Here is a 16,384-nt window from a genome sequence, read left to right as displayed (position 1 = left end):
ATCTTACTATTAGATTGGTGGACATTTATTGGACGGTTAAAAATAAAATCCAATGATCTTATCTCAACAAACAGGTTGGGATTGTCCAAACAATCTAATTTTTGGAGTGGATTCCACGATTTCATCCATTTAATTTGAGTCAAAATATTCCACGTGTACCATTTCTAAGTGCCTGTGTATCAAGCTCTCATTCGCAGCTAGAGTATCAAATAACTCCCTTAGGTGTAAATCTCTGTTTGCATTGGACTTGATTGTGCATCCGCCACCTTTATGCTGATATAACTTGGTCCATCAAAGTGGGCCCTCACCCTTTGCCGAAAAACAAACAAACAAACCAAAAAAACAAAAAAGTGGGCCCTTATTAATCCACAGCCAGGCAACATCTGTTGGGGTTTACCAGTGGCTGGATGATTGGCCGTGAGGTTCCTTTTCCTAAATGATCACTTCTCCTTGACAAGGAGGAGCAGATAATCCTGTTTCACACACGTTTCCTGTAGCCTGATATTGGGTATGGTATATACACGTTGAGTGTCACCTGCTGAATGAATTGGATATTGAAAGTTGAAACAATGTTCTACACTGGCCATATTGCATATCTTTCTGCATGTGCACCAGCGCCATTCCCTACAATGTTAGTTATTTCAAGTGTGGTTCGACTAGCAATCTCCTGTCAAAGTTGCATACTTTCAACCTTCAGAAATGCAAGATTAGTAAATATAGGATCCTGATGCATCAAAAGGTAAGTGGGGCGCATGTGCCACAATGCAGGTGTTGTGAATCACTGACTCGATCTGGATTTTCTTTTCTTAAAGTAGCTCGATATGGACGAATTACCTCAGCATTTCTCCCCATTCCATAACATTATTTCACTTTTTGCAATACTTTCTTCCGGTTATAAAATAGAGTCACTTATAAAGGAGACAACCATGCTACAGAAGGTAAACCAAATAATAAAAGGATCAAGAAGATGAACTTTATAAAGAAGAGGCTGAAAATACTAGTCATGGAGCCAACCGAACAATGTGCCATACTTGCTTTCCTTCAACCACTCTCAAAGAATATTCCAACCTGTAAAAGATGACTAAATTCATCAACAAAAAAAAAAAAAAGAGAGATCCTAATAGAGTAGCCAACCCCGATTAGTTGGGATAAGGCTTAGATGACGATTAAAAAAAAAAATTCCTCACAGAGGCTCGTTGGATTTCAGGTCATGATTAAATGACTTGCGAAAAAAGCGAATGACCCACCGATCATGAAGGCGAGACTGTTGTCCTTGCCAGAATTCGATTACACTTGGTTTAAGCCGGTAACCTCCCCAGTGTCTGGGCTTAGGAATCATGCTACTGCAAATTCACAAAATCACGTTTAGTTTCAGACTCCCTCTTTGAGGTTTCTTTTCTAAATTAGCCATCTATTGCATCAGGGGAAAGAGGACTTCACTGAGAGCAGTAGGTTGTCTCAAACTATCCACATAAAACATTATCTTAATTACATTCAATTCATATCAGTGTCAAAGATCATGGAAGTTTCTATCATCAAATTCAATGCCTCTTCACATACTAACGAGGTTTTGCTAATCTATAGTGTTGACTGTCAACAATGCGAATGGAACACTTCATGCATCACACAATTTATTACAGAACTGCAAGAGCATCATTGATTGTTTACAACTGTATGAAAACAAAAATTGAACTTAAAAAGGGAATCTTATTTGGACGGTTGAAATAGATCTTTTCTACTTCCTCCTACAATAGGAGGGTGTTTCTCAAATCTATGCTGATCTTCTTTTCCAACTTCTCTCTATCATGTGTTGAGCAAGGATGAAGAATTAAGTTAATATCGCCACTCAAATATATATATATATATATATATTAAGGATTTTTTATTTTTTTTTGGAAGGATAATATGAGCTTTATTGCCACTGAAATATTAAAGGAGTCATTCTCCAATTCATGGAAGTTAGCCATTTGACTTTGAAGAAATCAAAGATTCAACATCCTAAGGTTTTCATGGTCAAGGAATACAGCAAGACCTCACAACTTTGAGAAACAATACTTGCTGCAGATTATGGAAATGCGATAGCATCTTTATGTTTAACCAAATCTTTGAATGACCAGAACCACAAATGCAATCTACCAGATTTTATTCTTCCAACTTTTCATGTTAAAAAGCTAGGTCACTGCAGATAAAAATTAAAAGATTCAGATCCCTAACATAAAAGAACAAACATCTATTCTGACTCACGAATACAGATAGCCATGATGAAACCAAAGGTGCCTACTATCAGAATGAAAGAGAGAAAGGAATATAAGAGGAAGAGGTAAAAGGATTTAAAACATACATCTCTTACGAGAGAGTAAAAAGGACAAGATTTTGGAAGATGTGCTATTTAGAGAGTGAAATGCATGATTCAGAGTTCAAACCATGGTCAGATATGATACTAAATCAATTTGGTTGATTCAAGTTTAGCTGAATTGCAGGTCACTCTCGTTCATGGTATGGAATGAGTGCGATGTACGCTACTTCCTCCAATATGTAGCATGCCAGCGGCAGGATCGTGTGGGTAGCTCTAGTTCACTTCATAGTTCATACACAGATACACTTACGTATATGCAATAAAGTTTTACACATGATTTATGTTGTAATTTATGAATGTTATTATTGCTATTATAGACCCCACACGCATAGTTATATATATATATATATATATATATATATATATATATATATATATATATATAGAGAGAGAGAGAGAGAGAGAGAGAGAGAGAGAACAACACTTTATTAGAAAGCTCGCCAAAAGCGAGAAAAGAATACAAAGGGAAAAGGTTAAAAAAAGAAAAGTGGCTCGCAGCCAAAGCCGCATCTACATCTGCCCATTACAAAACTAGCGATTTCATGTTCCTAATAACATCCTCCACACCCCGGTTCTCATTGCGAAAGCACCGCCCATTGTGAGCTTCCCAAATAGACCAAAAGACTGCCATAATCATAAGCCTCCATTTAGCTTTCTCTGATTTTCCTGTTCCACCCCCATGTCACGCCCAAAGGAGACCATCCACAGATTTGGGCATAACCCAGGCCGTCTTAAGCACCCCCAGGACGAACACCCATACCTTGTGAACGAAGGAGCAGTGCACAAATAGGTGGTCAATCGATTCCGCATCCTTCATACACATGAGGCAAATATTAGGAATAATTAAGGATCTTCTTTGTAAGTTGTCAATAGTGAGGATCCTCATGCAACCCAAAAGCCACAACAACCACTGGCAGAACAGATAAGACGCCTCAGACGAATAAAGTGGAGAGTAAATCAAGGTGAAAAACGATGAGACTGAGAACCTTCCTGAAGGATGAGCCGTCCAAAACATCGAATCCTCTTGAGATAAATAAGGGCACACCTTATGGAGAAGATCTAAAAGACCCATGTACACAACCAACTCTTCATCCGACAAATTCCTCTGGCATGGTAGTATATTTTATGCGTGCTTTTGTATAAATCAAAGTACAAATCTCTACACTAAAGATTTACATTACAACTTCATCAACACTAAGAGTGTAGAACCATAATTTTGGGTTGGTAAAATAATGATCCAGATCATAAATGACCCATGATCTGGATTGTGCAATTCAGAATGGAAAATGTAAGGGTATTGGAGATCTACATTACATTGGGTTGATTTGGGTTCTTGATGACAGCCATGGACCACAGGATCCAAATTGAACAGTGTGATTTACCATAGAGAGAAGTAAATGATTCTTGTAATAATGATATGAAGGACATAAATCAAACACGGTAGTATTGAGTGGCTCCTCAATTTAGCATGACTTATATTCTATTCATGGCTTGTTGCAACAAAAGCCATGGCATTGGCAGAAAAAATAGAAAGTGCACAATCATAATGCAATAAATACACACATTTTTTTTTTACAAATAACTGTAACTTCAAAAGCAAGCCAAAAGTTAGAAACCGTTCAAACTTACCCATCAGAAAATTTGGCTTCCAACTCTTTGTACTCTTGGTGGATTACACGCCTACCAGGTACTATAGTGCTCTGAAAACAAGCAACTCTATATAAGATCACATAACAGCACATAGATGAATAAAGAATTCAACGTTTACATGTGATGAAAGCTAAGCAAAATGCACCTGCTTGCTAACTATTGCCCCAATCTGACTTCCACGGGGACGACTGTGGAAATATTTCTCAGATTCCTCACCAGAAACTTTTTGTACAGTTCCTTCTACTCTTACCTACAAAGCATGGAAATATCAAAATGCAGAGATATTGTCCAGAAGGGAGGTGAGCCATGTTCAGGTTTTAGATATAGTTCAAAAACCAGAAGACTCGTTGTTGAGCCAGGTCCAGTTGACTCGAAGACTCAAGTCAATTCAATATTTAGTTACAATAAATTGAAAAAGGAAGAGAGGTTTTTTTTTTTTTTATTACACATGCACACACCCCACACACACACACGCTTACACACGCCCCACACACGCACACACACCCCACACACGCACGCCGTGGGATTTCACCACCGTGGGTACTCGAACCCTTTACCCGGTGTTGAAACTCCTGGGAGTCTACCACCCGAGTAAGAGTAAGGACCCAAAAAAGGAAGAGAGGTTCAAGCATGATGAGGATCTTGATTTGCTCTTATGTTTGCCAGCTCAGCAAATTCATGAAAGTTTTGAGAGTCGTCTTCAATCGAAAGTTTACAAAGTTGTTAAGGTTTTGTGGCAGCCTAACCAAAATAAATAAATAAATTGTGGCAGCCTAATATGACGCACCTTTTTCCACCTAAGTTGAATCAGTACAGGTAAAAGGTGCTGAAGAACCAAGGCCATTAGAACCATCCTGATTGCCAGTAAACCTATCCTACCCCTCCAACTCACTAACCCAGATTTTTCGTCTGAATTCTCTTTATTGCACCCTGTAAGTTCAATTTTCCCACCCTTCTGAGATGGCAAACAAGACTCCCGAGTGATCTTACTTCCCTGTGCTCTCTTTTTCTTATTCTGTCCACTCGTTGACTTCAAACTTCAGACAAATATATCCAAAACCTAGCAACTTTTACATAAGCACCGAATAAGACTCGTTGGAAGAGGAAATGAAGCACGCTACACTCATACATAACAAGAATCAAATAGCTCCCTAATCAAATAGTCTTTGTGAGAGAGAAGCTTCAAGAAAGTAACTATTTGAGGCACTTTGTCATGTCTTCCCAAATTGGTATATAGGCAGAAAAGGTCAATGTTTTCAGGCGCGCACTTTTTGCAGATCTGAAAATGAAATCGCCACACTTCTGCTCCAATCACAAGTGGCGACATTTGTAGTCACAAGAGATCAACTGAATACGGATGTTTTTTTGTCCAACAGATCAGGAAATGAGCATATCCAATGCTTTTTTAAATGCTATCCAGACAAGTCACTGCCTGGGGTGGCATACATTTTTTTTTTTCGAATCTTAAACTGAAGATGTCACATTGCTGCTCCAAATCACAAGCAGACATGAATACTATTCAATTTCGGTGGAAATGTATCCGTTCCACCCACATTAACATGATAATGCAAGCATGCCCTAATATAGGGAGAAAAAGAATGCTTCACCTGGCGATTAAGGCCGTCCCAGTAGAAAAGAAGTGATGCACAAGGATTTTCAGATAGTTCATGGCTCTTTCGACTTCCGTAATTGGTATACCTATGGAACACAGAGTCATAAGATAGGAAAAGGAGTTGGTGGTTCTAGCAATATTGTCAAGTTAACATTCCAGATTCATCTTATTACAGGAAAACAAAAGGACCATATTAAATATGAAAGATGAAAGAAAGACTCAACTGTATATCGCATAGCAAAATTATGGAAAATACTTATTTTATTGACATAATTTCATTAAAACCCCAAGAAAAGAACATTATGGACAATACTAACCAAACAAAACCATCTTCATCAACTCCTTTTAGCAAAACCATCCTTGAAGAGCTGCAGAAGAGAACATCTTATACATCATAATAATATGTTGAAAGTCAAATGCAATATTTTACAAACCTCACAAGTATTAGTAGCACATGGTTCACATCAGCATAAAATAAATGTGATAGTTATAAATGAAGTTCTTAAAGACAAGGTTATCATGATGCCAAATAATCCTAGAGAGAGAGAGAATGACAGAAGATTACGGTTTTCCATCCTTGTCAGCAGTAGATAACGCCATGGCATTTGGTTCTCGCAAGCCAGCAGCCACTGCATCGTCAAACCATTTGCGGAACTGCGGGAAAACTATCAACTTTAATCTTAAGCAAGAAAGGCTTTTCCACAGTGCTGTTGACAGAAAGAGGTGGTACCAAAATTTACCGAAGTACGCACTGATTTTAGCACATCAACAATTTAAAAAATAAAAAAAAATTGCCTCCGAAGTTATATCAATTCACAGCTGAGTTATAAGGTAAACACTGTTAAAAAAATTAAAAGTTCAAATCAACGATAATTTGTTACTATTTTGAAGATTTAATACCTGATCAATAGGGTTAGCCTGCACCTGATCCTCAACAAGTTCTGGAGAAATATAATTCTCTCTTAATGCTGAAATGTCAACTGGTGGTGGCTTTCCAATCCGCACACACATGGAAGTTCCAGGAAACGGCGGAAGATGAATCTTATACTTTTCTGCAATAGAAGGTGGGACAAATCTACCCCCTAGAAAGTGATGAGGGCCACAAAACTTCTTCGCACACAGCTTTGGAGCAGTTAATGAAACCTAAAGATACCACAATTACAGTAATGTTACATCTTCACCAAAATGGAAGGATAAATTCTACAAAGTAAACAAGTTGCATTTATGCTTATTTGTAATGTTAAACCAATTATGGAAAGATTTCATGAGATACAGACCAACATGTCAGGTTTGATCCCATCTCCATCTATGTCTCCTTCTTCTACATGCCACCCCGAGGGGATATCAACAGAAACAATTACAGGTGACCTCTGACGTGTCTGGTCATGATGGTGCAAGGAAACCAGCCTCCGTATGAGATCATCGAAAGGTGGCCTTGGTTTACCTGCATATTTTAACACGTGCTCTCTTAACATCAACAGTGTCTTATTTAAAGTGTTACATGTACTATCAGACTGCATCTTCAGAAAAACTAAAATAAAATAACCAGCTCATTGGGAAACTACAAGGTCCACAACCCCACCCCAAAGAAACACCTACATATAAATGGCACACCTCATTTTTATATTCTGAAGATGTAATTTGATTTTCAAAACTCCTTTTTACTCCGGATGAATCTTCATGGAAGCAAAACCCTAAGGTGTTCACACAGGATTTGGGGGAGATAATTATATGACCGTTTTGGATTTCCTTATTTGATAATATAAATAAAAAAGATGGCCCTCAATGGATGCTTTACACATAATATTTGCAAAGATAGTGACTGAAATGCCCTCTATAATCTACAAGTACATTGACTATGCTATGCACATGAAAGAAATTTTCATATAGCATGAGGAAACTAAAATGCAGCTGAAGAACATAACTCTGCAAATACGCTCGCACAGCACATAGAAGTAGATGAACATTATCTAAACATTCACTTCACAAAATGATTAAAAATGTCCAGACTCATTAGGAAGCTATAAGATCCCACAACCCCACACAAAAGAAACACCTAGATATAGAAGGCACACCTTACTTTTATATTCCTAAGATGTAGTTTGATTTTCTGAACTCTAATCACTCTGTATGAATCTTCATGGAAGCATAAGACCCTAAGATTGTTGTTGCTAATGATAAGCTATTGAAAAACTGAACAGTAGTAATATACTACAAAGGTGATCAGTGGTGATCAAGCAGGATTTGACGGAGAGAATTATATGGCTGTTTTTTATATCTCAGCTTATTTGCAAAGATAATGACTGAAATATTCTGTATAATGTACAAGTACATTGCAACACAATGCACATGAAATAGAATTTTGCATAGCATGCAGGCTTGTCATAAGCAAAAGACACGATGCAACTGAAGAACATAACTCTGCGAAGATGTGCGCTCATAGAAGCAGTCAAACATTATCTAGCAAAATGATAAAAAAACGGATATGCGTGTAAAGCAATGTTCGTCAAAAAATCAACCAGGAACAGACAGGGCCACCAATAAGTAGAACTGTCTACAGAGAGTAGGAAATCCCATATTCCATAGCAATTTTCCAAATTAGTGTCCACACTGCATGGAACTGAACTTTCACATCAGCTTACAGAACATGCTATAAGATGTTTACAAATATTTCACACCAGAAAGAGTGCAACTGCAACAATTGAAATTGTCATTTACAAACATTGCATGTGTACTTCAAGATTAGGAAACCTTAGAAAGAGTTTAGCATGATTAAGCAAAGATGGCCTCATGCTAGAAAGTAAGTCCACAATCCGTATCATTTACTCTTTTCTTCTTTTTTCCTCCTTTTTTTCTAAAGGCAATGCAAGTTCATTAAAAAGCAAAGGGCGATGACAGAACCAACACCCTGCAGAACTAAACAAGAGCAGACCAACAAGAATCAAAATACAAAGGGGGACAAGAAGCAAAGTGCTTAAGCAACAATGCCCAGGTGACCACGCTTGATTTGGCCTTCCTGAAAACCTTGTCAAGACTACCATTGAGGCTTTGAAAACATCTGTTATTGCTTTCACCCGAAAATGATCACAAAAATGCAAGGAGAGTCTCATTCTCATTTACGACCAAAGCTACTCCCATGCCAAGCCATGAAAAAAAGCCCAATCGAAGAAGGCGTCACACAACTAATTGAAAGAGAGAAGAATCTACCACCCACTGTCCTGGCAAAACTATAGAGCACGGAGAATGCAAGCTGTGTATTTTCATTATGTTCCTTTTTTGGTGTGTGCATGTGTATAGAAGTGTGTGCTCCCATGGTGTATGTAAGTGTATCTCTAGCAATATAATAAAAGGGATGCTCTCTCTCTGGCGTATGTAAGTGTATCTCTAGCAATATATTAAAAGGGATGCTCTCTCTCTCTCTCTCTCTCTCCAACAGACAACCTTCCTCAAGTTATCAACTTAAGAGGCCTCAACATCACAAAAAGGAGGGTGTTTTCAGCCAACTGAAGGTGATGAACTAGAGAGCTTGCATTTTCTACCGTAAAATCTTTAATCAAAATCTTCAAATTCACTTTCTCCAGCATTCTAAGAGCCTCAACCACTACCACAAAGAGGAAAGAAGACGGTGGACCACCTTGGCACAAGCCTCACAAACTCTTGGAAAGCTTTTTGGAGAATTATGAACGAAAGATTACCTGGAAAAAACTCAACTCCTCTGCCCGACCCCATACCCCAACCTATGCAATATATCATCATCATCATCTAACCTTATCCCAATTAATTGGGGTTGGCTACATGAATCTTGTTCTGCCATTCCACTCTAAGGCCATAACTTCAATTAGAATATAGGTCATCAAGTCTTTTCTTATTACCTCTACCCACATCATTTTGGCCCTTGCCCTTGCCTTTGCCCTTTTAGAGCCTCCAACTTGTACACCTACTCCTAACCAACACAACTCTTGGCCTCCATTGCATATTACATGATCGAACCATCCAGTCTACTTTCCCTCATCTTATTACCTATTGGTGGTACTCCTAAGTTCCCTTGAATGCTTTCATTTCTAATTTCATCCTTGTCTTGACGCCCATCCATTTCAACATCCTCATTTCAACTAGACTCATCCTAAGAACTTGTTCCTTAATTGCCCAATATTTTGTCCCACAAAGGAATATCCACTGCGTATGATCATAAGCATTCTCCATGTCCAGCTTGCAAATCACACATGCCTTTCCTTCCCTCTACCTTAAATTAATGCATTCATGAGCAATCAGGGCACCATCAAGATCTACCTATCGAAAATAAACACCCCCTGAGAATTGTAGATAACATGCCTTGTGGAATCTTATAGAAAGAATTTTGGCCATAATTTTACAAGGGCCCGAAATCAAACTGATAGGCCTGAAATTTTGCAAGCAATTGGACCATCTTTCTTAGGAATGAGCACAATGGACTCCACACCCAACTCTTTCAAAGAAATTGGAGATAAAAGCCATTAAATCACCTTTGACATCTTCTTTTTTTAAAAAAAATTGAAAGTGAAATACATGTTATGGATTTGCTTAATAACCCCCAACCATTGTTCGAAGTATCCCCGATATTATCGCAACATCCCCAATATTATCTGTATCTCCAGCTTGGCGATACTGATAACACTAGTAGCGATACTAATGCAGTTGCATTTTCATACTGGGCTAGAGTGGGGTGGCCTATGGGATGCAGAGCACACTCGGGGTGGGCGACCCGTGTGAGGCAGAACCCATGTGATGTGAGGCCCATAAGGGGGGTTCGACCGAGGTCCTAACCCATGCGATGTGAGGTCTGGGCTATGAGATAAAAGGATTAATTCGCCATGCTCTATCAGTTCGAGCTTTTAAAGCACGTGATTAATTGTCATGCATCAAAGTAGTATCAGAGCAGGAGGTCTCGTGTTTGAGACTCATCATCGAGGATGATTAATGCAGTGGCATTTTCACACCCGGCTCGAGTGAGGTGGTCTGTGGGATATAGGGGCACACTCAGGGTGTGCAGCCCATGTGAGGCGAGTGACTCGTGTGAGGTGAGTAGCTCATGTGAGGCAGAACCCATGTGATGTGAGGCCCACGAGGGGCTTCGGCCGAGGTCCTAACCCATGCAATGTGGGGCTTGGGCTATGAGATAAAGGGATTAATTCGTCATGCTCTATCATTTCGAGCTTTTAGAGCAAGTGGCGCCCACGAGGGGGGTTCGGCCGAGGTCCTAACTCATGCGATATGGGGCCTAAGCTATGAGATAAAAGGATTAATTCGTCATGCTCTATCATTTCGAGCTTTTGGAGCAAGTGGTGCCCACGAGGGGGGTTCGGCCGAGGTCTTAACCCATGCGATGTGGGGCCTGGGCTATGAGATAAAGGGATTAATTTGCCATGCTCTATCAGTTCGAGCTTTTAGAGCAAGTGGTTAATTGTCCTGCATGTGTCCCGTATCGATATCGGTTGGCGTAACGGTGCCCTACGAAACCGATACGGATACGGGGGCGTAACGGCGATACGGGGGTGTAACGGCCCGTAACAGCGCAATTTTTTTTTTGCCAAAAAAATATGAAAAAATATGAATTAAATGCGGAATATTCTAAGCATTTCAAATATGCATTCATTTATAAATTGGAACATGTTTATGGTAGTGTAACGGTCCACTCTTTGGTGAGAAGTTGTATCAAACTGTCTGATTAATTTTTTAACCAGGTAACTTGAATTTGACTACAAAATTCATATATTTAATTTTCTAAATATGTAATTTATATACTTAACAACTTGATATCATTTCTCCCAATAGTTCTTTAAAAAAATAAAATTAAATTCAGGTAGATGCCATTGCCAATTTGGGGCCGACTTGGAGAACCAATCTATGCTCCAAATCAGCCTCAAATTCATGCAATTTATTGTCATTATCCCACTTATGAATTGGTGGACATTTATTGGATAGTGAATCATGAAAAAAATCAAAAGGCCCTATTTTAAAAAATAAAAGTCCACAAATTAACAATTAAAACTATTCAAACAATTTGATTTTGGCATTGTGAGTTAGCAATTGCAGTCCATAATTTAATTGCTAAATTTTAAGTTAATATATGTCTCGTGTACAATTTTTTAAGGCTCGAATTAGGTGGGACTCGGATTGTGAAGTGTAGCACACGTGTCAAAGTTTTTTGGGCCCCACCCATGATGAATGTGTTATATCCATACCGTCCATCCATTTTGCCAAATAATTTTAGGGCATGAGCCCAAAAATGAGGCACATCCAAAGCTCAGGTGGACTGCACCATAAGAAACAACAATAATTAAATGTTCACCATTAAAAATTCATTGGGGGCTACAAAAGTTTTAGATCAAGCTGACATGTGTGTTTTCCCTTCATTCACGTTAGTGTGACCCAATTAATAGGTTAGATTGAAAATAAACATTACAATGGACCTAAAGAAATTTTTAATAGTGAGCATTCTATAACCACTAATTTTTTGGATCCTGACCTAAAATGACGTGGCAAAATAGATGGATGACATGGATGAAATATATACATCATGGTGGGGTCCACTCGGGTCTGATCAGATTGGATGGAAAATAAACGTTACCGTGGGCCCTACGAATTGTTTAACGGTGAAAATCATTATCTCCGCTACTATTTTTGGTGTGATCCAGATGATCTCTGGATATAATTCATTTTTTGGGTAGTGCTCTAAAATGATCTCTGAAAATAGATGAACAGTGTAGATGTAATAAATACATCATTGTGGAGCCCATATAACTTTGATCTCCTTTGAACCATTCGTACAACTCGGAGCTCGAGGAGTGTCAGCGCTCGTCTTAGCGTGACATGTACCTACAGCAGTTGATGCGTGGTACTCCTACAAATAAATAAATAAATAAAGGGACAGAGAGAGAAATCGAAAAGAAAAAAGAGGGAAAGAAGAGAGAAAAGAAAAAAGAGGGAAAGAGGGAAAGAAGAGAGAGAGAGAACAGGAAGCAAGCCAAGGCCGAGGCCAAGGCCGCAGCCGCAGCCGCATCTGCCAAAGAAGAAGAAGAAGAAGAAGAAGAAGAAAAAGAAAAGAAAGGAAAAAAGGTAAGGTTTTTTTTTTTTTTTTTTTTCCAAGGCTCGTAACAGCCGTTACGGGTCCGTAACGGCCATTTCGACCCCGTATCGCGTAACGAGTCCCACTGTTACCGTTACGTAAAGGCCGTAACGGCCGATACGTAACCAATTTGGGATACCCTCACTGGTAATATAAAAAATTCCAAGTATCAGCAATGTATTTGTAAGCATCACCAATGTATTGGTATCGCTAATATTTTCAACTGTGTAAAATCCAAGTGTTACTTGTATTGCCAATATATTAATATCGCCAAGGTATCACCAATATTTTCAACTATGTAAATTCCAGTCGTCGTTTGTATCATCCACGTCGGCGATATTTCAATAATATCTCCAATGATGGTTGGACCGTGTCTTTCCCAACCATTTCGAAATTCCAAAATATCGATGGATGTCTGGATGGATAGATGGGACGATGGGATTATTAGACCAATTTCTTACGATAGCACATGCTTTTAGGCCCCCATTACATGAAAACTTATTATGTATGCATTCTTTTTGTAATTTTTTATTCATAAATATGCAAATATGTGTGTTTTTGCATCTCCTGAAGTTTCATTGAAAAATTCCACCATTTTCCCCAATATTTCCCCACATTTCCAATTATCAACAATATTATCTGCAATATCAATATTGTTTTGTATCCTTGGCCAATGAAACTTGTAGCAATACCGATACCTCGAACACTACCCCCAACCCAATATGCAAACACACGAAAGGAAAAGAAGAAGAAGAAGAAGAAGAAAACAGAGACAAAAGAAAGAAAAAGAACACCCAACCACATGTGCGTTGCACTCCCTAAATATAAAAGGTAACTTTTTCCATGAAATTATTGCCAAGATGCAACCTAATATTTCCAAGGGGTCCCAAGTATCGTCATCCATGTGAAAATTCAAGTCTATCCTGTTTGACTTTGACTTTCAAGTGTTTATGTAATTTTGGAAAATGGGGTGCAAAGGAAGTTTTAGAAATGGAGAAGATATAAAAAACATAAGGAGATGGAAATATCCAATTGACAAGGAAAGGTAGTTGAGCTTATTTTACCATGGAATGAGAATCCGAACATTGCATCTACAACGATGTCAAAATCATTTAATAAGTCCAGAGGCAAGTCTTCTTCTGACAAGAATGGTATCGACAGTGATTCCAGCTACAAAATTACAACATAATAGAAATCTCACAATAAGAAAGACAAACCTAAGATTCTAAAAAAGGTTTCAGTTGGAGAATGGCAGTTACAACCTGAGTAACCAGACCAGTATAGAGAGTCTTGGGTGTACGCTTTGGATAACAAACAAATGGTTTATATCCAAAATGATGTAGGTGGCGAGCAGCTACCAAACCATCACCACCATTATTTCCTGGACCACAAATAGCAAGAACTCGACCATACTCACTTGATTTGTAGACCTGTCAAAATAAGTAATTCCATCTAGAATTTAGCTTGGCTAAAGAGAAATAGCATTACACAGTAGGGGGGTTGACAAGCTGATGATCATTGTTTAAAGATTCGGTCGAGTGGCCTCAAATTGGTCGTGCTTTAGATACAACTTGATCTATGAAAGAGGGATATAAAACATTCAATCGCATATTTGCTCAGAGCAATAAACTAGAATGTAGGACCCACATTTTTCTGATCCATATCATTTGAATGGTTAGCCCCACACTGGAAGATGCACCAACAATCTTCCCCCATCAGATAGTCATAACCATATGACTAGGCCCATAAGGCCATAATAAATGTGGACCACTGGTTGTAACCTTCCATTTTCACCAGATGGCTAGGATAATCTAATGTAAGAGATTTTAGGGCATGACAAATCCCAGGCCCATTTAAGTTTGTCCTGATAATATTTCAGATAATCATCACACGAAGACCAGAGAACTTGAGCTTGAGCAACTCTTTTAGAAAGAAACTACCACAACTACTAAGATAAATAAAGAGTTAGCAGAAAAAATAAAATAAAAAAATCACCGTCATCATACTCTGTCTCTGATAATTGGGGTTGGCTTCAAGCACCATTTTCCACTAATCACAATATTTGAAACAAGCATTTTCATGACTGATTGGCAAAGGTTTGACGACTTGCTGCCCACCTAACTTCCACTCCCTTCTTTTATCTGGGCTTGGGACCAATTGGCACATTGCTAACAAAAAATCATCATCCTTATGCTGTCTCATTGAGAATGTGTTTCCAGATGTAGGAAACACTAGAATGCATACTGAGAATTCAGATTTTTTTCGCTCTGATATATCAAGCTTTCATCCAGTTTACTATCTTTTATGGTCTTCCATAGCTGATGCACTAGTGCAAGTTCCTTTGAGATGCAAAGATTGTGAATGCCTAGTCCATCGGATTGCATAGGTTGACAAAGCTGATTCCATTTCAACGTGTGAATGGATCTAGCATTCTAATCACCCCATATGAAGTTTCTAATAATTACGTCTACCACGTCCAAGCGGCCTTTGGGGAACAGAGATAAATAATCAACAGGAAGTTCATTATAACAAACCCAACAATAAATTCTGGAAGTGCCTGAGAATGCCAAGTACCAAGTCACGGCCTAATCAAATCCTCCATAATTAAGGTGTCATTTGGTTGCAACAAACATCATGAAATTTAAGGACATGATCCAAAATATCATGATATTTGGTGCAGCCAAACACACCCTGAAATGAACTATTAGCTTTACATCTTTCTTTTTTCTTTTTTTCTTTTTAACACTGAATTGTTAGTTTCAAGAAGAATGAAAAGTAACGAATAACTGCTCAGAAATCTCAAGGCAAGTAATTAATCAGATAATATTTGAATAGACCCCACCTCTGCTATTGAGGTTGCAACGCTCAAGCCCGCCAGCTCCTGAAAATTCCACAAACCCATAAGAAAATCAGAGCCATTAAATCAGACCGAACACAATGCAACTGGACCACCAACCATCAGCTGATCAACACTGAAGCCGAGAGGGCCCATGAGGATCTCGTCGATCTCGGCAGCCTCTTTCTGCGAGAGGTAAGAGATGTTGTCCGGATTCTGCAAGTTCTCGAGGGAGGAGACCATCCTGTCAGCCATTCCTCTCGATTCACCACCGGACTTCGAACAGAATCGAGCAGTGGAGAATTTTGGAAGTAGGCCACGGAATCCCTGAATTGCAGTACATAGAATGTCAGCACCAGAAAGAGAGAGAGAGAGAGAGAGAGAGAGAGAGAGAGAGAGAGAGAGAGAGTACCGAGCAAGGGGTTGGGAAGCGAGAATGGGAGAGAAGAGAGACTGTATTAGCAGGAGTGGAGAAAAGAGAAGTCGAAAGCAGAAGACATGACATTGTTCTTCTTATGTTGCCCCATGATGACGGCATTTTATCATTTTTCCTGCCTTAGGGGTGCGCGCATATAAAGAGAATGGAATTCTCTGCTACACTTGTTTTGCACGGTGCGTATAACACCCAAGTATGTGGGCCATCATGTTTTGTACTTGGAATCCACTCCGTCCATTATGTGATTACCCTTACTTTAACCAGATATGAAAATTTTCATCCGATTAAAAACTCATATTGGCCACAAAAATTAGAATAGTGTAAAATAGCGCCTAAATCTAAAAAGTTCATGAGTCTGGCACTCATGATTTGGATCAGAGTGATTTTTG

At 38.8% G+C, this 16,384-nt stretch overlaps 1 protein-coding gene and 1 long non-coding RNA gene across 4 annotated transcripts; one reads left to right on the top strand and one right to left on the bottom strand.

Annotated features, from left to right (window-relative positions):
- Nucleotides 1-769: 769 nt before the first annotated feature.
- On the bottom strand, nt 770-16,096 carry LOC131242399 (pyridoxine/pyridoxamine 5'-phosphate oxidase 1, chloroplastic-like). 3 transcript variants are annotated; one of them, XM_058240993.1, is made up of 14 exons: nt 15,972-16,096; nt 15,680-15,886; nt 15,566-15,604; nt 13,986-14,153; nt 13,788-13,893; nt 6,896-7,062; nt 6,519-6,761; nt 6,184-6,272; nt 5,936-5,986; nt 5,614-5,704; nt 4,152-4,256; nt 3,986-4,056; nt 1,248-1,343; nt 770-1,068 (listed from the first exon to the last, which is right to left on the bottom strand). In XM_058240993.1, exons 1-14 carry the CDS (start codon nt 16,062-16,064, stop codon nt 1,002-1,004), a joined length of 1,593 nt encoding a protein of 530 aa, XP_058096976.1. In that variant the 5' UTR covers nt 16,065-16,096; the 3' UTR covers nt 770-1,001. The 3 variants fall into 3 exon arrangements, with proteins under 3 accessions (XP_058096976.1, XP_058096978.1, XP_058096977.1); XM_058240995.1 differs by lacking the exon at nt 1,248-1,343; XM_058240994.1 differs by lacking the exon at nt 5,936-5,986.
- LOC131242400 (uncharacterized) lies at nt 4,292-4,765 on the top strand. The gene is made up of 2 exons (XR_009169605.1): nt 4,292-4,432; nt 4,629-4,765. It is a non-coding gene; the product is annotated as an uncharacterized LOC131242400 (long non-coding RNA).
- Nucleotides 16,097-16,384: the final 288 nt, after the last annotated feature.

Source organism: Magnolia sinica, chromosome 4, assembly GCF_029962835.1.
Source record: "Magnolia sinica isolate HGM2019 chromosome 4, MsV1, whole genome shotgun sequence".
Taxonomy (NCBI): Eukaryota; Viridiplantae; Streptophyta; class Magnoliopsida; order Magnoliales; family Magnoliaceae; genus Magnolia; species Magnolia sinica.
The sequence above is the reverse complement of the archived record's forward strand: the minus strand, read 5'-3'. Positions and strand labels throughout refer to the sequence as shown.

What these genes read in the sequence shown, in the direction of transcription:
- LOC131242399 (XM_058240993.1), bottom strand. Translation starts at nt 16,064, where the DNA reads ATGTCATGTCTTCTGCTTTCGACTTCTCTTTTCTCCACTCCTGCTAAT. An exon ending in GGATCAAACCTGACATGTTG is followed by an intron (nt 6,762 to 6,895) that starts GTCTGTATCTCA and finishes TGGTATCTTTAG; the next exon opens with GTTTCATTAACTGCTCCAAA. An exon ending in AGGCTAACCCTATTGATCAG is followed by an intron (nt 6,273 to 6,518) that starts GTATTAAATCTT and finishes GTTTTCCCGCAG; the next exon opens with TTCCGCAAATGGTTTGACGA.